This window comes from Oncorhynchus mykiss, chromosome 12 (assembly GCF_013265735.2).
Source record: "Oncorhynchus mykiss isolate Arlee chromosome 12, USDA_OmykA_1.1, whole genome shotgun sequence".
NCBI lineage: Eukaryota > Metazoa > Chordata > Actinopteri > Salmoniformes > Salmonidae > Oncorhynchus > Oncorhynchus mykiss.
In genome coordinates this window covers 27473739-27497442 of record NC_048576.1, presented here as the reverse complement: position 1 = coordinate 27497442, position 23704 = coordinate 27473739, and the positions used below count along the sequence as shown (strand labels likewise).

The following is a 23704-nucleotide window of genomic DNA, read 5'->3' as shown; positions in this document are numbered from 1 at the left end:
TGTTCCCGAGCCCAGGTCTCGTCCATAAAACAGCCCTCCGCCCCAGAGTCAATTAAGGCACTGCAGGAAGCTGACGAACCGGTCCAGCGTAGATGGACCGACAAGGTAGTGCAGGATCTTGAAGGAGAGACAGGAGTAGTAGCGCTCACCAGTAGCCCTCCGCTTACTGATGAGCTCTGGCTTTTACTGGACATGAAGTGACAAAATGACCAGCAGAACCGCAATAGAGACAGAGGCGGTTGGTGATTCTCCGTTCCCTCTCCTTAGTCGAGATGCGGATACCTCCCAGCTGCATAGGCTCAGCTCCCGAGCCGGCAGAGGAAGATGGTAGTGATGCGGAGAGGGGGGCAACGGAGAACGCGAGCTCCTTTCCACGAGCTCGGTGACGCAGATCAACCCGTCGCTCAATGCGAATAGCGAGTTCAATCAGGGAATCCACGCTGGAAGGGACCTCCCGGGAGAGAATCTCATCCTTTACCTCTGCGCGGAGACCCTCCAGAAAACGAGCGAGCAAAGCCGGCTCGTTCCAGCCACTGGAGGCAGCAAGAGTGCGAAACTCAATAGAGTAGTCTGTTATGTATCGATTACCTTGACATAGGGAAGACAGGGCCCTGGAAGCCTCCTCCCCAAAAACAGATCGATCAAAAACCCGTATCATCTCCTCCTTAAAGTCCTGATACTGGTTAGTACACTCAGCCCTTGCCTCCCAGATTGCCGTGCCCCACTCACGAGCCCGTCCAATAAGGAGAGATATGACGTAGGCGACACGAGCAGTGCTCCTGGAGTAAGTGTTGGGCTGGAGAGAAAACACAATATCACACTGGGTGAGGAACGAGCGGCATTCAGTGGGCTCCCCAGAGTAACACGGCGGGTTATTGATTCTGGGCTCCGGAGATTCGAAAGCCCTGGAAGTGGCCGGTCGGATTCTTCTGTTATGGTGAGTGAATGAGGACCCAAAAGCGAACTAACTTAAACAGAGCTTCTTTAATAACCAAACATAGGTAGGCTCAGATAGACCGGCAGATTCCGACAGGACAGGACAAGGTTACAGCAAACATGACGATAGTCTGGCTCAGGCATGAAACACAAACAAGAATCCGACAAGGACAGGAACAGAAACAGAGAGAGATATAGGGACCTAATCAGAGGGAAAAAGGGAACAGGTGGGAAACGGGGTGAATGGGTAGTTAGAGGAGACAAGGAACAGCTGGGAGAAAGCGGGGGAGAAAAGGTAACCTAACAACGACCAGCAGAGGGAGACAGGGTGAAGGGAAAGGACAGAGACAAGACACAACATGACACAACTGGGCAGCAGTGTCACTATGGAGGGGATAGACTATATGGAGACTACCTAAGACCACTGCAACAGAGTTATTGTAAAGTGCGGGAATAAGCTTATGCCAGACTTAGCCTTCATTTAACGTCTCCCTTGTTAATTTCAAAGTCCATATGTTCGTGACCCGATGACTATAAATCATGTCAAATTATTAAAAATAAATTGTTTTAGCCCCTCCTACATAATATGCTTTGGCATGATTTTGAGTGATAAATAAATGTCAAAATATTCTATAAAAATGTATTTTGAGTGGCAAAGTCTCCAGTGGTCATACATAATTTATAGATTCAACAAACATCTATCATTATTCTATGTTTCATTATTCCTGGTTGATACTACTGGTTATGATTGCAGACAGAGCACAGAGAATGGGATGGTGCAATATTGAATTAGTCATAAGGTGCATGCATGGGGATGCCCGTGCTGTGTATATACTGTACACCTAGCAGACTGAAACTTCACTGTTGTAGGCATAATACAGCTAGTGATATCTAGACTTGCTCTGGCAAACAAATCCATTACATTAGCTACCTACATGTGAAGTAAACTCAACTGAGTAATAGAGACTTTACCTTGAAAACGTGCAGGAAACCGCTCTCCAGTTTCCCTGACTTCCGTGTTTTTTATACTGTGTTATGCTTGTTCGTGTAGCACTCCTCACAGGCCGTTTGGTATACATTTTTTTTGTTGGTGAGATGAAACTGCCCAAACTCTGAAAGTTATTGTTGTACATCAGAATTGCAACACAAGATTTGTTCAAGCCTAAATGTTTGTCTGTAATCGCAACACTTACATTAAATGTTTCACGCATGGCTTTTCTTATGATCCTAATGATACGTACATTCCATAAACTGTGCACTGTTAGGATGCTGGATTATCCTAAAATAAATGGATGTTTAGCCAAAATTATATAATTACTCCTGTCAACATAAAATCATTCAAAACACTTCACCGGGGAGCATGACTTATCCACAGAGGATCATTAGCTTCTTTAAAAAAAATGGCTGTGGATTGTATGGGAAGCCTGCAATTTGATTAGTGCGCGTGGCAATAGGTCTAGCTGATTGAGTTGCGGCTGTCAGTAAAAAGCATCTGAAATATGTGTGAAGATAATGTGTCTTTAGTATAATTTAAAATGTGGCATCAAGAAGGGGAGGAGGTGTGGTGAAGATATGGTGTGTCTCATTTCAGAATGCATGCATACAGTATGTAAGAAGGGCCCATTTTGCCGATGTTTGCTTTATTTTTGTCTTAACTGACCACGTACACCACTCATTTTTTCCTCGCCTCACACGAGTCAACAAAGTCCGTTTTTTTAATTAACATCCATTGCGCATGATAGTTTCTCAGTATTTGAGAAATCTTTCTAACACTCCCGGCCTCAATCCCCAAACCTCTGTGTGAAAAGAGCTAAATATATATATCCAGTGGAAACGTCATAAAAAGCTGCTTTCTGTCCTGGGCTTACTGGAGCAGGACACTTTAAGGGCCTGGAATAGGCAACCTGATACACTGTTGCAAGTTTGTTAACAGCTTCAGACTGGACCCTCTGATGATTTGATGCAATGTTGAACTTCACTGGCAATAGCTCAAGTCAAGACAGGGAGAAAGGGAGGCAGACATGCGGAGAAGAGAGATTAATGTGATTGAAAGAACCAACATTTTCATTTGGATATTTTCTACTGTTCTTATTTGTCAGCTTTAGGCCTATGTATTTTACTTAGTAGTTGTTGGAAGTTATTGGCCTATTCAGTGGCGATTTTAGCATGTAAATCTTGGTGTGGCAAACAATTCTTTATTTTTGATGCATGCCAGTAAAGCCACTACATAACACAACACAACACTAAACAATACATTCATTGCACATTGACAAACCATGCCCACAACCTTGTTAGGGCCTACCACAGCTACACCTGGCTATCAGCGGACCCTTGTCTGGCAGCGAAACAGTTAATTCAGCCTCATTTACAGGCTTTTTAAAAAACATAGCTGATATGGCTGACTTGTTAAACAAATGTGGTTTCTACTGACAAGTGATATGTACAAACTATGGCATAGGGGAACAATGAGCGGATAAGAGGCAATCCATAATTTAGATTAAGACCTTAATGAGTGAGCTAGGACTGACGTAGTCAATATAACTATTTGTTCAGCACTTTTGAAATGTACAGCGACAGAATTCAGAAAATGGGCCGTTCTTACAGTATTCTCCCTGTACACCAAGTCAGAACCGTAGGATAAATAAAGGGAGCATATAAGCAGACAATGAAAGCTCTTACAGTATTCGATGATTACAGTTCTCTAAAACAAGTTATAGGCTACATGTGCACCATCAAGTCAGAACAGTAGGCTAAGTTATGAGGGGGAAAGGGACCAAATTATTAGGGTTAGGCACATAACAGCTTACTACACAACATACACTTGGTATTACTTTCTTGGCTACAGTATACATATCTCCCTGGCATATTACATCATTTATGCAGCAGCATACAAGACATTTGGACTCACCTTGTTGTGCTGTGCTCACTTCAACAGGAAGGTAGTGCGGCGGTCCTTCTTGTGGGCTCTAGAAAGAGGCCCGGAATGCCGAGTTGGATGACCGTTCAAAATTATTTTCCGTATTTTCAGAGTCGCAGCTAGTTTTATCTGAGTTCCCAGTTGTCTTGAACTCAATGAAGTCTGAGATTTCTCAGTTCCGAGTTTCCAGTTGTTTTGAACTTGGCAGAAGTCATGCTGGATTGACAGCATGGATTGACAGCATGGCCAGTGTATTCAAAGGCCCATGGCGTTACCCACGTTTTTGTGAAATCCAATTGGTAGTTACGATCTTGTCTCATGGATGCAACTCCCCTACGGACTCGGTGAAGGTCAAGAGCAAGGCCGCACTGCTTCTTGACACACTGCTCGCTTAACCCAGAAGCAACAATGTGTCAGAGGAAACACTGTCGAACTGACAACCAAATTTATTTTATTTATCCGTTATTTTACCAGGTAAGTTGACTGAGAACACATTCTCATTTGCTGCAACGACCTGGGGAATAGTTACAGGGGAGAGGGGGATGAATGAGCCAATAGTAAACTGGGGATTATTAGGTGACCGTGATGGTTTGAGGGCCAGATTGAGAATTTAGCCAGGACACCTGGGTTAACACCCCTACTCTTACAATAAGTGCCATGGGATCTTTAATGACCTCAGAGAGTCAGGACACCCGTTTAACTTCCCATCCGAAAGACGGCACCCTACACAGGGCAGTGTCCCCAATCACTTCCCTGGGGCATTGGGATATTTTTTTAGACCAGAGGGAAGAGTGCCTCCTACTGGCCCTCCAACACCACTTCCAGCAGCATCTGGTCTCCCATCCAGGAACTGACCAGGACCAACCCTGCTTAGCTTCAGAAGCAAGCCAGCAGTAGTATGCAGGGTGGTATGCTGCTGGCAGAGTCAGCTTGCAGGTGACCGGCCCGCCACAAGGAGTTGCTTGAGCACGATGAGGGCATCCTGGCCTGCCAAACCCTCCCCTAACCCAAACGACGCTGGGCCAATTGTGCACCGCCTCATGGGTTTCCCGGTCACAGCCGACTGTGACACAGCCTGGGATCGAACCCGGGACTGCAGTGGCGCCTTAGCACTCATTGTTGAATTTGTCATTTCCAACTTGTTGTGTTATGTTTATGTCCAATGGCTGATGAGCACCGATACGTTTTTATCTATAATTTCTCTTCATATGACAATGATTGAAAGGGATTTTCCAGCAGATTGCCGACTTGATGCATGATGATGACTGCTAGCTTTCTAGCTAAGATTTTGAAAGTATGATGTTGACATGATCGGTCCAATCAAAGCTACGGTAGATATAACGTGATTTGACGTCATTTTATCTTTGGGCAATGACCATGAGACTTATTGGATGGGCACTTCCAATGTAAGTCTACGGCAGCACCCAAGGGGCTTAAATTTCCGAGCTCTACCTGTAGATTTTGTGGTGACGTAGTGTCCCCATCAGTGACAGAACACTGAGCCAATCACGGCACAACTAGAAAACATTACCAACCCCAACGCTCCGTATTTTCCGCTGGCTGCCCCACCACCACAGAAAGCGCTGAGCTAGGCTGAAAAAAAACATGCATTTTGGAGCTGTCTTACTCAAGAAAGCAAAACAGAGAACATGTTTGTATGCGGCTTTATTAACTCGTAAAAAATAAATAATTACATTGGTATGTGACACGTATTAATGCCAAAATAACATGCAAAACAGAAAGAAAAAAATATATATACAGTTGAAGTCGGAAGTTTAAATAAAATAAAATGTATTTATATAGCCCTTCTTACATCAGCTGATATATCAAAGTGCTGTACAGAAACCCAGCCTAAAACCCCAAACAGCAAGCAATGCAGGTGTAGAAGCACGGTGGCTAGGAAAAACTCCCTAGAAAGGCCAATACCTAGGAAGAAACCTAGAGAGGAACCAGGCTATGAGGGGTGGCCAGTCCTCTTCTGGCTGTGTATATTTCCAAAGTTGTGGCAAAATGGCTTAAGGACAACAAAGTCAAGGTATTGGAGTGGCCATCACAATGCCCTGACCTCAATCCCTTTGAAAATATGTGGACAGAACTGAAAAAGCACGTGCGAGCAAGGAGGCCTAGAAACCTGACTCAGTTACACCAGCTCTGTCAGGAGGAATGGGCCAAAATTCACCCAACTTATTGTGGGGAGCTTGTGGAAGGCTACCTGAAACGCTACGTTTGACCTAAATTAAACAATTTAAAGGCAATGCTACCAAATACTAATTGAGTGTTTGTAAACTCCTGACCCACTGGGAATGTGATGAAAAAAATAAATAATTGTCTCTACTATTATTCTGACATTTCATTTTCTTAAAATAAAATGGTGATCCTAACTGACCTAAGACGGAGAATAATTTTTACTCGGATTAAATGTCAGGAATTGTGAAAAACTGAGTTTAATTGTATTTGGCTAAGGTGTATGTAAACTTCTGACTTCAACTGTATTCTTTACTAAATGTAGCCCACTGCTGCATTGGCCTGTAGGCTATCTCTGAGTTCTATGCTCTCATTTCTTTAGTCACTAATGGTTCACAGTGTATCAGTGTGTCTATGACAGAGGCTAGTGCTCTCTCCATAGTTTTAGATTTGTATCATTTATGGCCAACTTCGGATTTTTATGATTAACCATTTTTTTTATGAAACTTCCATGAAATGTGCATTTAAAAATAATCATAACTGGCACTCAGATCGGTAGAAATGGTAGGATGAATTGTAAGCTTCACCAAACTTGAAATTCACGAGCTGCCTATGGTCTTTACTATTACACTCATTGAAAAAATGTATGCAAGTGCATGCACACATAGGTCACATGAAAAGAGTCGCATGAAAAAATGGTCCGTTTGTGGAAATCAAAGGCCCCTCCAACTGATTTGTTCAGGCGGCGAGTCTGGCAACACAACACATTTCAAACTTCCTAGCACTCCCAGTATGGTATCAGTTAGTCGATTAACCATCTCATGTTGTGTATCTGCACCCTGTCTTCTTACCCATTTTAGATGGATGAACCGGCTGGGGCTGGCAGCGATTGGCTACACACCCGACGATAAAGTTTCTCGCCCTGATGAAGGTAGGACAATCTGACTAGATGCTTAATGACATCGGACAACATCCTGTTGTGATGTGGAAATTGAGTGATTTTAGGACATTGACGTAAAATGTTACATAAGTGTGTTAGATCAATACCTATTGTACTGTAGTGCAATACTGACAGTATTGGCATGGATGAGGTCACCCAAGCTGTTTATTTTATTGATGTTCAACTTTGATGTGTGTTTCAGATTACTGGAGTGAGAGTGACCAGGATGAGATTGATGGTTCTATGACCCTGAAACAAGAGGGCATGTCATCACGCTGTGATACCTACCACCGCACCCCGTCTGTGAGTGCAGGCATCTGGTCCACATTCTGGAACACACACACATACACACCAGTGGCGGTCGGTGCTAAGATGAGGGAGGGCAATTATTTTTTTCACAAGCATGGCCTTATTTCTATTATAGCATATTGGATGACTGTCATTCATATCCTATTCACTCAGTTCAATGTAACATTGATAGGTTTAAGCTACAGTACTATATGATACTCTAATTTTCCCTATACCCATCATGAGTTTGCTACAGGTAGAGAGAAAAGACACTGACACATGGACAGATAGTGACACATTCAAAACCGCCTTGCACACTCTTGCCTGCATCTAGCTGATCTAGGGTGTAATCATTAGTCAAACAGTTGCAAATGAGAGTTTCTATTGGACAAATTCAGGTAAGTTTATTCCCATTTTCGTTCCGTTTGCTTCTGTTTAAGAAATGTTTTTCGACAGAATCAGCGAAATGAATGCACCCCTAATCACACGTAAACACAGTTAACTTTCATAGCGGCCACGTTGTATTCTTTCTCGCATCTATGCGCTCTCCCTCTCTCACCTTTTCCCTTCGTATGTGGACTTCAATGCACAACACATCAGCTGTATGTGACCAGGCAAAAAAAACTTTCCAAGCCAAACTGTATCCTAACCGCTACACACAACCTACATTATTGTCACCATATTAGCTAAAGTAACGTCATAGACAACATCGCGTATAGAACTAATGCGTTAGTAAACCAACTACAATCATGCAGTAACGTTAGTGTATAGTCTGTAAGCAGTTTAGCAGTTACACTCGCGGGTCCTGGTGGCAATAAATGAGTGAAACCAAAAGCTTACCTTGACTTGTAAGAGTTCCAGTGTGTGTTGGATAGTCATAGCCAGCTAGCTAACATATCATCCCTCTGTTTGATCAGGGTGTTTGAGTAGGCCAAACTAGATAGCTGCATTTGTGAAACTGAAAGTGTTTTTGTTTTTTAAATTAAATTAATATAGTCTTTCTCTCTCTCCTTGAGTCTCTCCTAGCTGTAGCTTATGCTCTCAGTAATATATTAATTGTCTGATTCTTTGCTTGGGTGGACACCATGTCAGTTCATGCTGCAAGAGCTCTGATAGGTTGGAGGTTGTCCTCTGGAAGTTGTCATGATTACTGGAAGGGGGTGAGAACCATTTGAAGTCAATGTACCCTGAGGAGGACGGAAGCTAGCTGTCCTCCGGCTACACCATGGTGCTACCCTACAGAGTGCTGTTGAGACTACTGTAGACCTTCATTGCAAAAATGTGTGTTTTAATAAATTATTTGGTGACATATGAATATATTTAGTACAGTTTTATCTAAAAAGGATAACTTTTTAAATGTTTAAAAACATTTTTTTAATGAAATTCACTGAGGAGGATTTTCCTCCTCTTCCTCCTCTTCCGAAGCCCCCACTGATACGCACACTTATGCTTAAACTCATACAATACATAATGACCCTATCATTAAATACCTCTGTCCACTGGTGCCCTTCCAGGTGAACTCCTCCAGTCCGTTCCCTGAGCGCCACTTCTCCAGTGAGTCCACGTACTCCCACTCCTCTGCTGAAGATTCCCGTCCGGACGTCCCCGGGAGCACCCACTCCTCCAGCTGCCGCCCCACCCTCCGTGACACCCAACGCCGCTCCTGGCAGGACCTGATCGAGACGCCTCTCACCAGCTCGGGCCTCCACTTTCTGCAGACGGTGCCGGGGGAGGGTGACAGGGGCGATGGAGGCTACGGCAGTGGCCACATGGGAATGGGTCAGCTGCTCATGTCTCCCGAGCGCCGGCGTCAGGCCACGCTACCCGCCCAGAGGCGCCGGCAACCTGACAGAGATGGGCCCTTCCCATTGGTGGACATAGAGGAGCGTGAGCAGCGCCTCCACCACTGTACACATAAGCAGCGCAGCCAGAGCCTGCCCCGGAACAGGGACGTGCAGGGCACCAAGGGCAGCCTGCGCCCAGCAGGACCCTCAGAGGAGAGGAGTGAGGACGATGAGGTGCCATTCAGAAAGCACAACTCCAAAAAAAAACAAGGTACTTCCTGCTCTCACCAGGCTTCTCTTTAGGACTCTTTCAAGTTACTGTTTAAAAAATACACATATACCTGGTTATGCCTTGATTATATATTAATTTGATGACATGGTTAGGGTTGCAAAATTCTGTGAACTTTCAATAAATTCCCTGGTTTTCCCGAAATCCCAGTTGGACGATTCCTGGAATTAGGAGTACATAGAAAACCTGGATCCTCCAACCACTATTTCTGGAAAACCAGGGAATTTATTGAAAGTTCACAGAATTTAGCAACCCTAGACAAGGTACTTTGTAAAGCTTTTATCCAAGTTAAAATGGTTGAATAAGGTTTAGTACAGAGCTTTGAAATCCTGTCCTAATTTCCCCGCTCAGATTCTCGGTCTAAAGAGCGAGGCCATGATCATGAGGGAGTGGATGGCTTTCATGAGCTGTATCGCTCCATAGAGCAGGCCAGCCTGTCTGCCCTGGGGGAGCAGAGGCCCTCCACCAAACAGGAGTTCAGACGCTCCTTCGTCAAGCGCTGCAATGACCCTGTCATCAATGACAAGCTGCACCGCATTCGTGCCCTGCGCAGCACGCTCAAGGTACGGAGAGGAAGGGACACAGCCACAGGGCAGGCTGTGGGGCAGTCATAGGCAGTGTTTTCCCCAAGTATATGAAGTAGCCAGCCAAATATGAAAAGTAGCCAGCCAGGGAGTTCCGGACTTTGTGGTTCCGGTTTCCCCTCCTGGGGAAAGACATTTTGTTTTTGCAGAACAAGCTCTATTTTGGTGGCCTCTGGTACATTCTAATGCCTTGATTTCATCCAAACTATACAGCTAAATTATTGAATAGTTAAAATCAAATCAAATTGTATTGGTCACATACACATATTTAGCAGATGTTATTGCGTGTGTAGCGAAATGCTTGTACAACTTTACATCCCAAATTGGTTAAATGAGTTGTGGTACTGAGTAGAAAGACATGACGTTGCAATTAAAATGACTGAAAATGTATGAATTCAGTGTGTTGCATTGGATATCATCTAGACCTAGGTAAAATAAGCTTATTTTTTTTAACCTTTAACCTGTCTTCTCTTGAGATTAAAGTCATATTTACAGTTTTGCTGCAAGATATGAATTGCCACAATGATGTTTGTTCTTCAAATTATGTATTTTATTGGCTTTGTGGCTGTGGACACTAAGGATAAGCAAACCAATGTGTCATTTTGTAATTTGGGGGAACTATCCCTTTAACAGTTTGGCCTGTCAATCATTCACTGTGGGTGGGATTGTCAGGGGAGGGGGCAGGATGTTTCAGAGTTGGTGGGGTTTCAGACCTGGCAATCATTCACTGGGGGTTGGACTTAGAGGGAAGGCGGTAGCTTAGTAATATAGTCAGAGAAACTAGTCGAGTCTACTCTTTCAATTTAGTTTATTGTGGCAAGTTTTGACATGGGCTTCAAGTCCTAGGAAAATACAAACAAGATATTTGGTTTACTTGTTCCGATGAGATACCATGGACATTGTATGATTTATGAATAGCAAAGTATATACAGTAGGAGACTGACTTATTCAGTCAGTTCGACACTATTAATAAACTAGTCAACACTTGCTGTTCGATCGTCAATCAAAGCACAGGAAATAGCCTGTGCCCCGACTCCGTGGCTGGCTATATAAAATACATGAAATAAAATAGTTGAATGTGCCACAAAACAATAATTAAATAGATTTCAAGTCATCGTTACCAGTTACATTACATGGGGCGTGTAAATTCACTCACAGGAGACGATGAAGAAGCATGTACCGAGAGTCGGGACAGACAGCAGACTGACAAACCAGCAGTGTTTCCCTGTCATCGCTCGCTTTATGACTGACAGGCGCCTTTCCTACCAATAGGGCACTAGAAGATGCATATTGTTTATTCTGGGGGGAGAAGGCTATACTGACTTTTCTGACTAGCGAATTTAAACTTTTAAATAAAAAGAAGCCTAGTTAATTTATGAAGTGGAAAAAGTAGCCGGACAATAATCAGTCTGTTATTGGCTGGTTAGCCAACGGCCAGCGCTTAGGGAAAACACTGCAAAGGGCAAATATGAATGGAATAGGATGTTACAGGTCCAGCAGGTGGCTGTCTATATCAATGCGATGGAGGTGGCATATGTGGGGTCATTTAGGTGGTATGTAAGCCAAACACTAACTGATGTGTTCCCACAGGCCAAAGAGGGTGATCTGGCCATTATCAGCCAAGTGCTGGACGACCCCGGTCTAAACTCCCAGAAGTTCCAGGAGTGGAAGCAGCAACACCATGAGCTGTTTGTGGACATCTGTGAGTTCAGCTCTGCCCCGACAGAGTCTCACCCTGAGGGGTCCGACCTCTCACCCCTGTCTCCACCTCTGATGATGCACACCCACTCCTTCATCGAAACTCACGTTTGAGTGCTCAGATACAGAGTAACAGGAAGACACTGTGGAATCATGCAATCATCTCTTTCCCCGCCAATCGTCGATGCAGCCAGGGTCTACCGTCACCATTCACAGCAAATGAACTGACAAACCAATCACTGTAATATGTGTACATACTGCACTGAGATCAAACAGAAGAGAGTTACGGTCGGTGTATATACTGTATATTGAATAAAATAAGGCTCCCACGGGGTGCCATTCTGCATGTGTGGAGAAACTATCCTTCTTCATTATTATCTTCAAAACAGAAAATGCAACAGATGAATAGATTGAAAGAGAACTTAACAACAAAAAGAAGACAAGAACTGTTTTTGGCTGATGCAGTGCATTTTTTTCTTCGATTCTCATTTTTGTTATTTATTTCCTTGCTTAAGAGGAAGCAAGCTTTGATTTTATTTCATTTTTTATTTCCCCTTTAATGCTGCTTGAAGAGAGAGCTATGTAGCGACGGGCTATAGGCATCATTCTGATTACAACAATGCACCCCCCTACTGGGCCAACATGTTACTGTGTGACCCTGAGCCCCCAGAAAGAAAGCCTCAATCTGTGTAAAAGTGTATGTGATGCACTGTATGTTTGTGTAAGTGTGGATAGGACAGAGGTGTGTGAGGAAGAGAGAGTGAGAGAAAGAGATGGAGGTATTTGGGCTTTTAGTGTATGAAGCTCAGTAGGGTTTTATTACACATTTTTGTTGTATGTACGGATGTTGCATGTTTAACATGTATGTATAATTATGTACATTTTGTTTGACATTTAAACAAAGTAGTTTAGCCAAACACAGCTCACCGGAATGACACTTTACATTTATTGATATGTCTCTTTGTAGCTATTTTGATTTTGCCAATCATTATAGCATTTGTTGGTGAGATTTATTTTTGAAATCAAACATCTGCATGGTAGTAAACATGTACATGTGGCCATTGAGGTTGAGAAATGTGTTAAATAAAAATATGATATTGTTTGCATAGCAGCACCCTCTATTTAAAACTGTGAACTATATACTTGTGAATGCAATCTTTAGATTCTGTGACGACAGAATCTTTTTACTTATATTTTTCTTAGAAAAAGTATATAAAAGACAAAAAGCATTGCGTCTCCTGAATGACTGTTTTTGCTTCATTCCACCTGTCACAGAAGTTACGTCCTGATCTTCAGGGTTGATTCAGGTCTTGAGTTTTGCTCATGTATTCTGTTCCCTTTCTGTGTCTCTGTTGATTTTATGTGAAGGTACTGGCTTATTTTCAAAAGGATCCCAGAAATTGTGTCGAATTGTATTTGCTTAAGTTGTTTATTTCTACAGGTTAAGAAGTAGTACTTCAATGTGTTTTGCATTCCTTCTGCCTAAAATACATGATCAACAACTCATAACACATTTTTCATTTTTAAAGTTTGACATACTTGGTTGATTCTTTTTAGGCCTTTTTTCTGGACTTTCTTTTACCTGTGATGGAATATGTCATTTCTATCAAATTTTAATTATAATGTTTTTCTTTGTGCTGCTTAATACATGCTCCCTTATTCCTGGCAGGATATTGACATTTCTTCAATTCACCTCCAGTTTTCATCCAGTGTTGTGTCCTGATACTTAAAATGCCTTTAGGTGTCAGTACATTTGTTATACAGTATAATCGACTTCAAATTATACAGTATGATTACACAGGCCCTGCATTGTTTGGCTACATGTCATATTAGACATTTAGGCTACTAACATTTATAAAACGTGTCAGCAGTTACTCTCAAGTTGTTGCTTGCAACTTTCAAATTTTATGAATAGCAGTACATGTATTGTAGAATGTATTTCATTTAACCAGAATGTAATTGTTCTCACAATGTTTTAAAACATTGTACATGAAATCTGCCCAATCTGTCCAGGGTTCCACTGTGTTATTTTGGAGGTGTGCACCTCATAGTACAACTGCGCAGGTGTGTAGCTAAGATGTAAGTTGCACTGCGACATTAAAAAAAGGAACATATTGCTCTTTTTTGGAAGTATATTATTATCTGTTTATCTGTACATTAACTGATTAAAAAAAGTGTTATCAAGAAAGAGATACATTTATTCTTCCTATGAATCAAAAGTAGCCTTTTTGTTTCTCAGAAATATATACAGTACGAGGTTGTAAAACTGAAGTTGTAAAACCAATAAACTGAATTACTGCACAAATAAATGCATTCATGTCTATTTATTTCAATAAAAACAGGACTCTGAACTAAAGCAGATCTTCAACCCTGCTGATAGGGACCCACATAATGGGCAGGCTTTTCCAGGATAGGATCAGGAATGAAGAACAATACTCTAAATAAAGAAAACTGATTAACATTGCTATGTGTATGTCATTGTTATAGTGGAGGTCATTATTCACTGACCCAGTAAACAGTGCTTAACTTGGGCAGAAGCTCACTGGAGCTGATACCGCCACCACAAAGGTTCAACTGCTTGAGCTCTTGTTCTACTTATCCAATATTAGCTCAAAAGTATTGTGGAGCTCTTGCATCCAAATGTAAATAGTACCTGTGTTGTGCTGAAAATCTCCCCCCTGACAGAATCCCCCCCCCCCCCCCCCCCCCCCTTTGTATTCTTCATTGCTGCGACTTGCTTGCTAGTTGAGATTTCTGCTCTTCACTCAGTTGTCAGTTTAGCCTACGAAATGTAGGCTGATCTTAGTAGCTGAAATTTGTCTGCAGTTTTCGTTTTGGCTATTTGTTTCAAGTGTATGTGGCAGTTCTAGCTTGTATGGCCCGGTGCCAACCCCGGCAATCTTAGTAGCAGAAAGTCCTGGGCGGCTGCCCATGTCACCCGTACCTAAATCCGCTCCTGATTTTTATTAGTCTATAAATACATCTCTTTGCCAAAATTAGTCATCTCTCCTATGCCTTATTCAACTAGTATTTTTGAAAGTGTAAGGATAATAACTGCGCCATAGTTGTTCTGAAATGTTTTCTGCTTGCCAACATTTTACTCCCCCCTTTATGTTTAATACAATATAATATAATATATACAATTAATATAATATATACAATATATACACATATACACATACAATCATTATTAATTTAGGTTGCCTATCCTGACGTGAAGTTTGTTCTATAGAAAGTATTTTACCCTGATGTGTGTGCCACACAGAAAGTATTTGACCCTAGCCACAAAATTAAGGAAATTATAAAAAGGAGGAGGGGGGGGGGGGGGGGGGGGGGGGGGTTATGCCAGGGGGGAAATTTTGGGCACAACACCGGCACCCAAGATTCAGTCCAATCAATGATGGATGAACAAGGAGTCAGGTATTTCACCGGATATATAGATGTGAAACATCCGCTTGGCGTTTCCACTCACAATTTAACTTGGCTGGCAGTGGGAAAAGATGAGAGGAGATGGATTTTGGTCAACATTCCGCACATTTTGATCATTTGAAACATTTGATCCCAATACAGTTTTCTGTTCCCAAGACTAAACTCTGTTATGAACAGAGTGGACCTAGTTTTGTAGACTTTATCTTTTGCCAAAATTGTAAAATATTGCGTTGTTTAGAAGGAGTGCAAAGGCCAATTGAGTTATTGCACACGCGTACTCCACAGAGTAGGCGTTCACTAACGGAAATATGTAGATACACTAGAACGAGCCAATATAAACTCGCTAACTCGTGCTTGGCTCTGTCCATCTCTTTGGTTGTTCTGCCCACTATGACTAATTTGTTCCCTTGGAAAATACGGGCTGTGGTCTATCTGGGTATAGTTACACAGAAATTTGATGTAACGATAGCACAGTGCCTTTGAGGGCACGAAAGTGGTTACAGATTAACAGGATTTAACGCGTTTTCCTATGATAAAGTTGGTCCCTGGTCGCCACCGGTAGGACACTGGCGGTACCATAATTGCTCCAGTGAGTATTTGTACATTGCAAGTCTTTCCTAAACAATGTTTTCCTTGAGTTTGAACTGGGACTCGAAGGTTGTTTTTAAAAGGTCGAATAATGTATCAGTTTACGTGTGTGTATGTCGATTAGAATTGCGTGAATACAACATTGTTTGCTACACGCATCATTTAGAACTTGTAGCTCCAAACGCAAATTGCTGTGGTCTGACTCTAAATTCTATCTAGTTAACGTTCGCTACGAATGTGGATTTTAAAGTATATATAGAATGGATGTAGCCAAGTGTTTTCCTGTATATTTCAGGATTAGCATAGATAGCCTACTCGTTCAATGTGAAAGAGGTCACCTCTTCTTAATAACCTGTCCTAAATGTGTCTTTATTGTATCAATTTAATTATTTTAATCTAGAAGAGCCCTGCTCAACAAGTTCAATGTCTTATTTCTTTGATCAGTATCCCATTATTGCATTATTAGTTTTAAAAAAAATGTTGCACCCGTAGCTTCATGAAGTAAAGTACTGTTCTGATAATTGTAATACTATGCGTAACAGTATTATAATTGCCATTAGAATAATTATATTTAGGCCTATCATTTTCATCAATTACAGTAGAATATTGTCCAATTATAGGTCCATAGTTTTAGCACTAGATGGCACAAAACGGGTGTAGTAGGCCTGTGTTGTATTAGATTCAACTGTGCCTCTTCAATAACTGATGAGATGTGAATATAAGACAGGAAAACTATGGACTACTTTAGGCCTATCTTGACAAAAGTCTGTGTGTCTGCAGGTAGTGAAGCTGGCGGCGATCTCCGCAGCAATGGGAATGGCCTCGTTTCAAATTAATGCCATGAGTGAGGACAAAACAGAAACCGTGCGGCTCTCCCCTAGAGAGGTAATCAAATGACCAAGATGATGTTCAATTTACTCAAGAACCGGGATGTACTTGACTATTACCACCATGCTTCTTACTGTATGCATTTGACGATCAATTGATGATGATCTATTGTTCTGTTCTTAGTTGTCCATCTATGCTCCAGACCCTACAGCAACACACTACATGGATGAGCAGCCTGGAGATCTGCAGAGTGGGCTGGGTGTGGTCCGAGTGGGGCTGTGGCCATATGTTAGAGCTGTTAAGGTATACTTACACTATATGGCTCTGATGGCCTCTTATCACTGCTGACTGTTGGTTGTATTGGCTAATTTGAATATTCATCAATATGGGTTTTTAGGAATGACATGCTGGAAGTTTTGGAGTGGCTCTTTAGTTCAGTTATAGTAATTGTCTACTTTTAATGAGAACTCACATTTTGTGTTAGAGATGCCATGAGATCAATAGACGGTGAGGGACTTTCTGAAAATGGCAGCTTTTGTGATTCTGTAATATCTCAGCTCTGTTGGTTTAATTTATGTTTGACCATTGTTTTTCCAGAATGCTTATACCTCTGTCAAGGTTGGAGCTGTAACAGTCTATACTGCTGGACACGGTGAGGAGTGGGGGTGTTCTGTTGACATATCAGTAGGTCTGTTCTAGTATCTCAATCTCTAACAACTTTGTTTTTCATGTCTATTTTACCTAGATACATATGAGTTCCTGAGAGATCCTCCTCCTGGTTTCTTCCCGAGGGTCAGTGTGATCACAGTCTCTGGGTTAGCTGGTCTGATCCTGGCAAGGAAAGGTAATAATGAGTTACTGAATACTCCCCAGATTATTGACCAGCAGTTTATTATATAGTGCATATACAAAGTCTACACCCCCTTGAACTTTTTGCATATTTTGTTGAGCTACAAAGTAGGATTGAAATAGGTGACGTAAACAAATTTGTGCACAAAATTTGAGAGAAATAAGCTTTTTGTGCATATGAAAAATGTATAGGATTATTTATTTCAGCTCAAGAAGACCACTGCCATTCTTTGAGGTCTTCGAAAAGCTCCCTGGTCTTTGTTCACTGAACAAACATAAACATTGGTCCTCATAAAGTGAGGACCAACACTTTACATGTTGCGTTTATGTTTGTTCAGTGAACAAAGACCAGGGAGCTTTTCGAAGACCTCAAAGAATGGCAGTGATGGGTAGCAATAACAAATCAGACATTGAATATCTCTTTTAAGCTTGGTCAAGTTAATACTTATGCTGTGGATGATGCATTAAACTACCCAGACACATTAAAGATGCAGTAGAATTTATCAACTAAGCTGCAGGACAGGGAGGAAACTGCTTAGGGATGTCACCATGAGGCCATTAGTGATTTTTAAAAAACCGCTACAGAGTTCAATGGCTGTGATTGGAGAACTGAGGATGGATCAACAACATTGCAATGACTCCTCAATAATGACAGTCAAAGAAGAACAATATACAGAATACAATTATTTTAAAACGTGCGTATGTCTGCAACAAGTCACTAAAGTAAGACTGCAGAAAAATATGGCAAAGGAATACACTTTTTGGCCTAGGTGCAAAGCTGTATGCTTGGGGCAAATCCAACAAAACACTGATGAACTGCCTCCTTATTTTCAAGCATGGTGGTTGCTGCATCATGGTATGGGTATGTTTGACTTTGGCAAAGACTGGGGAATTTTCTTAGGATAAAAAGAAACAGGATGGAGTTAAGCACAGGTAAAATCCTAGAGGAAAACCTACTTCAGTTGGCTTTACACCAGAGACTGGGAGAGTAATTCAACTTTCAACAGGGCAATAACCTAAAACACAAAGCAGCATCTACACTGGAGTTGCATACCAAGAAGACAGTGAATGTTCCTGAGTGGCCAATTTACAGTTTTGACAAATCTGCTTGAATCTATGGCAAGACTTCAAAATTGCTGTCATGACCTTGACAGAGCTTGAAGAATTTTGAAAAAAATAATGGCAAATACCATACTGTATTTATTTATCTTGCTCCTTTGCACCCCAGTATCTCTACTTGCACATTCATATTCTGTACATCTACCATATAGTGTTTATATGTAGTGTTTAATTGCTATATTGTAATTACTTTGACACCATGGCCTATTTATTGCCTTAACTCCCTTATTCTACTGTATTATTGACTATGTTTTGTTTATTCCATGTGTAACTCTGTTGTTGTATGTGTCGAATTGCTATGCTTTATCTTGGCCAGGTCGCAGTTGCAAATGAGAACTTGTTCTCAACTAGCCTACCTGGTTAAATAAATAAAGGTGAAATAAAATGTAAAAAAATACACACAATACAGGTGTGCAAAGCTCTTATGAAACTTACCCAAGAAGTCGCACAGCTGTAATTGCTACCAAGGGTGTTTATAACATGTATTGACTCAGTGGGGTGTGAATACTTATCTAATCAAGGTATATTATTGTTTTATTTTTCATTCATCTTAAAATTTGACAATTTTTTATCTTCCACTTTGACAGAGTATTTTGTGTAGATCATGACAATGAAATCTATTTTAATCCCACAATGTAATGCTACAAAATGTGCACGAAGTTCAAGGGGATGTAGATTAACTATAGGCACTGTAGATAATCCAAAATGTACACTTCGCAGTAGAATGGTTGAATAAGCAGGTTGCCAAATGTCTCTTTGGTATCATGTTCCACTATGTAGAGTAGCTGACTTTTTTTCCCCCCTGCAGGGCCACATCTGATGATGTTGGGTGTTCCTCTGGGTATGGTCACTGTTGGGATGGCCGTGTGCTACCCCACTCAGACAGTGACTGTGGTAAAGGTACATATTAAAGGGAAAAAGAAAACAATTCCACAGCTTCCTTTCGACTGTCACTGAGGCCTTTTTACACACTAGTAAATGTCATGAGATCCAATACTTTGGACTGTTAAAACACATTTTGTATTATGGCACAATATCTAGTTTTCTTGTATGTCAATATGTTTTGTATCATCCATGTGCATATGAGCTAAAATTAAAAGCAGAAACTGGATTTATTGTGATATGCAATAGGGATATTCAGATGTAAGATCTTTCATTTGAGCCAGTTTGCTACAGCAGGAAAATAATTCAGCAGCACAGGATATGTGAGTTATTATGTTGCTTATAATTAGTGGACATTTTTATAGGGGTTGATACCTTTTTCGTTAGGGCAACTGAAGTCTGATATTTCAAAGTGGAAATTTTGTAAAACTAAAATACAGTGGCTTTTCTTCTGCAGATGACTGGGCAGAAGATGTATGCAGCCAACCAGTACACCACCTCATATGTGGCATCAACCTTTAAATCTAAGCCCAAATAAGTAACTCCCCCAACTGTCAGTCTTGAGTTACAGACTATTGACATTATAGATGCTATTTTTCATCTACTCTATGTTCTCAAATTGATTTTGCTGTGTAAAAAATGCATTTAGCAGTATTCTATACTCAGCAAAAATATAAAATGCAATATGCAATTTAAGATTTTACTGAGTTATGAGGAAAGTTATAAATAAATAAATTAGACCTAATCTATGGATTTCACATGTCTGGGAATACAGATATGCATCTGTTGGTCAAAGATACCTTACCAAAACTGGGCCTCAGGGTCTCATCTTGGTATTCAAATTGCCATCGAAAAAATGCAGTTGTGTTCGTTGTCTGTAGTTTATGCCTGTCCATACCATAACCCCACAGCCACCATGGCAAAATGTTGACATCAACAAACTGCTCGCCCACACAACGCCATACACGTGGTCTGCGGTTGTGAGGCTGTTTGGACGTACTAACAAATTCTTTAAAACAGATGCAACTTATGGTAGAGAAATGAACATTCAATTATATGGGAACAGCTCTGGTGGACATTCCTTGAGTCAGTCAGCATGCTAATTGTACACTCCCTCAACTTGAGACATCTGTGGTATTGTATTGTGTGACAAAACTTCACATTTTAGTGGCCTTTCATTGTACCCAGCACAAGGTGCACCTGTGTCATGATCGTGCTGTTTAATCAGCTTCTTGATATGCCACTCCTGTCATGTGGATGGATTATTTTGGCAAAGGATAAATGCTCACTAACAGAGATGTAAAAAAAAGTGTGCACAAAAATAGAAAGAAATAAGATTTTTGTGCATATGGAACATTTCTGGGCTCTTTTATTTCAGCTCATGAAACATGGGAACAACACTTTACATGTTGCATTTATACAGTATTTTTGTTCAGTGTAGGCAGGTCAATGATTAATAAATCTAACAAGCCGTTTTAAAGCTCTCTCGGGAGTTGGAAAGTTTAGTTTGAAAAGCATATTTTTATGGATTAAACACAACTTGACCAATGTTTTCCTGTTTAGAAGCAGCAAGCCCCACCCACCATCTCCTATCCCTGAGACAGAAATACCTGAGGCAAAGCCCCTCTCTGAAGCTGGATCATCTGAACCAGTCATGCCTGCTGTTGAGGAGGCTCCTCCCTCTGAACCTGGCTCTGCTCCAGTCCCCATAGAGGAGGGTGTTCCATCCGAGGCTGAACCTGCCCCTCAGCCCACCACAGAGGTGACCCCTGCAGAGGGTTATATTGACACTGAACCTGCTGCAGCTGAGGCAGTGGTGTTGCAAGAGTCTGTTGAGACGGCCCTTGTGCCTTCTGTTGAGACGGCCCTTGGGCCTTCTGTTGAGACGGCCCTTGGGCCCTCTGTTGAGACGGCCCTCTGTTGAGACGGCCCTTGGGCCCTCTGTTGAGACGGCCCTTGGGCCCTCTGTTGAGACGGCCCTTGGGCCCTCTGTTGAGACGGCCCTTGGGCCTTCTGTTGAGACGGCCCCTGTCGAGGAGCCTGCCCCTGCACCTCCTGCTGAAGAGATTCCTCCACCTGCCCCTGTTGAGGAGGTTGCTGCCCCACCTACAGCTGAAGAGGCGGCATCTACACCTGTTGAGGAGGCTGCTCCTCCAGCTCCAACAGAGGAGCCATCTGTGTTTGTAATAGTAACTGCTGGTGAGTCACTGGTGAATCAATGTGAAGATATTTTAGTCTAGGCGGTTGGCTTCATCTTCTTTTAATATCAGATATTGACGTCAACTATAAAGAAATTAACAAATATTTTGGGTATTTCCAGGGAAACCCAAATTTGCACCCGGCCCCAAGCTAGTTGACCTGGGCCAGGTCAGCCCTGAGGATGAAGACCTGTACAACATGCGTGGATGAAGAACGACAGGAGGAAAAGGAGAAGGTGGTGGGGGGGGGGGGGGGGGGGGGGGGGGTGTGTGTGGAGGGGGGGGAAGGATAAGGGAAAACCACAGAAATGGGAAAATAATGTGATTTGTTAAAGCAACTATAGTTTTTCAGGTGCATATTTCTCTCTTTACCTTAATGATTGGGAACAGTTAGTCACAGGCTGTGTGTCCTGATTCTCCACCCTTCTCCCCAAGTGTGTACTTGCGCACTTCCTGTCATGCATTTACCAATGGTGGAAACTCCCGCCTCCGGACAAAATTTTCACCAATCCGATTTGAATTCATTACACGGAGAAGGATGGAGAATCAGGACTCACCCATACTGTATTTGAATTTGAACTCTGTCATTTGTGTTTCTTTGCAGATGAGCTTGCAGTTTACAAAGACACCCACAGGGAGAAGGGTGCAGGCCATCATCTACATCCACCAGAACAAACAGCCATCTTTACACTCTTCTTCCAGGGCCACAACACAAGGTTTACTTACCAGCGCTTACACGGAGTGTACAAAACATTAAGAACACCCTTTGCCCTCAGAACAGCCTCAATTTGTGGAGTCCACAAATTATGTTACTAACCAAACTGGACCATTACACTAAATATATCTATTTTCTTTACTAGGGACTACTTGGGTCACTGCTATGCTGTCACTTTTTTTGTCAGCCACATTCACGTGGTGAATGCCTGTTATTAGTCTGGTCAGTCTATGTAAATATTTTCCATGTGGCATTTCGTAAACGAGTGAGCCGTTTTAACACACATCCATGTTTTTATAGCATTTGTAAGACTTTATAGAACTACTGAGTTGAACCTTTTTGTAAAACCCCAATGTTTATGGATGTGTGCAGCTCTTGCACGAGTTAGACACTCACAAATAAGCCCACATAGAGGAACCTGGAAGTCATGTTACATTATGAACTGGCCAGTTTGATATGCGTGTTTGGATCATTGGAATAATGTCCTTGTACTTGATGTCAGTTAGTATTTTCAAAAGGAAATGTTTCAAACATATTTGTTTGTATTTTAATAGAACTGTCAACATATTTAAACTTTTTTTTATATATATATATATATTAGGCTATTTTACAGTACAGCCAAGAGGACATATTTTACATGTTTTATCACTCCCTTTTCTTTTTTTATAAATGAAAATCACTTCACGAATTGACTGCCTTCAATTTGAAATCACCCCAGCCCTGATCTTCACAATGATAATCATGTTTCAGATGTGTGCAATATGCAATATAATTTTGGTGCAATATAATTGCCAAATAGGGAATAAAGGCATTTTCCTTCATTCTCCTTTTTTGTAATTTTAATCAGAGCAGAGAAAAAGTGCAAATGGTAAATAAAGTATTGTGATAGTCATGCAAAGTAATTGTGAATGATATGAGTATTTGATTTCAAACACTAGAGGGCGATAGTGTTAATATATGCCTTTCGGGCAAAACCAGAATAAGAATGAACCAAGTCCATGTTTAGGGGAAGGAAGTACGTTGTTTACAAAAAGGACTTATTGGAATGAGGGACACTTGATTATTTCAAATTCAGAGAGGAGTTCCCAGATAATGATAAGCTTATATCAAACCAATAATGAGTGGTTTGGAGGGAATGAGTGGCTAACTGTAAATTTCGCTAAGCAATCCCTAGCCTGCTATTCAGTGGAGAGGGTGTGTGTGGTCCAAGTCTGGGTTTAAGGCTCTCTTTTCCAAGCTTAAAAGGATTAACATTCACTTGCAACACATCATAGGCCAGAGAAGGTTGAATACATTGGCCATGCTGTCAATCCAGCATGACTTCTGCCGCATCCAAAACTGGGAACTGGGAAATCTCAGACTTCAGTGAGTTCAAGACAACTGGGAACTCTGGGAAAAATTGAGCTCCGATTGGAAAAATACGTTTTGAAAGGTCATCTCACCTGGAATTCTAAGTCAGGAACTCGGGCCTCTTTC

The 23704-nt window shown here is 41.6% G+C and overlaps 2 protein-coding genes across 6 annotated transcripts in view; both read left to right on the top strand.

Annotated features, from left to right (window-relative positions):
* LOC110537307 (connector enhancer of kinase suppressor of ras 2) overlaps positions 1–13919 on the top strand; it is a 76261-nt gene extending 62342 nt beyond the window's left edge. For both annotated transcript variants that reach the window (XM_021623241.2, XM_021623240.2), the window contains 5 exons: positions 6898–6968; positions 7180–7280; positions 8780–9320; positions 9690–9901; positions 11513–13919. In XM_021623241.2, coding sequence (XP_021478916.1) covers positions 6898–6968; positions 7180–7280; positions 8780–9320; positions 9690–9901; positions 11513–11734 — 1147 coding nt within the window. In that variant the 3' untranslated portion in view covers positions 11735–13919. The remainder of the gene's footprint in view (positions 1–6897; positions 6969–7179; positions 7281–8779; positions 9321–9689; positions 9902–11512) is intronic.
* Positions 13920–15099: 1180 nt separating this feature from the next.
* Positions 15100–23049, top strand: LOC110537305 (MICOS complex subunit MIC27). 4 transcript variants are annotated; one of them, XM_036937292.1, is made up of 10 exons: positions 15100–15638; positions 16418–16522; positions 16649–16768; positions 17063–17117; positions 17211–17309; positions 19242–19333; positions 19773–19853; positions 20879–21514; positions 21636–21749; positions 22118–23049. In XM_036937292.1, exons 2-7 carry the CDS (start codon positions 16448–16450, stop codon positions 19851–19853), a joined length of 522 nt encoding a protein of 173 aa, XP_036793187.1. In that variant the 5' UTR covers positions 15100–15638; positions 16418–16447; the 3' UTR covers positions 20879–21514; positions 21636–21749; positions 22118–23049. The 4 variants fall into 4 exon arrangements, with proteins under 4 accessions (XP_036793187.1, XP_036793188.1, XP_036793189.1 ...); XM_036937293.1 differs by having other exon boundaries at positions 19773–19868; XM_036937294.1 differs by having other exon boundaries at positions 15100–15720.
* The last annotated feature ends 655 nt before the right edge of the window (positions 23050–23704 follow it).

Bases quoted from the DNA above. Each gene is read 5' to 3' on its own strand.
- LOC110537305 (XM_036937292.1), top strand. From the start codon at position 16,448: ATGGGAATGGCCTCGTTTCAAATTAATGCCATGAGTGAGGACAAAACA. The intron at 16,769-17,062 runs GTATACTTACAC...TTGTTTTTCCAG, and splicing joins CATATGTTAGAGCTGTTAAG to AATGCTTATACCTCTGTCAA. The intron at 19,334-19,772 runs GTACATATTAAA...TTTCTTCTGCAG, and splicing joins AGACAGTGACTGTGGTAAAG to ATGACTGGGCAGAAGATGTA.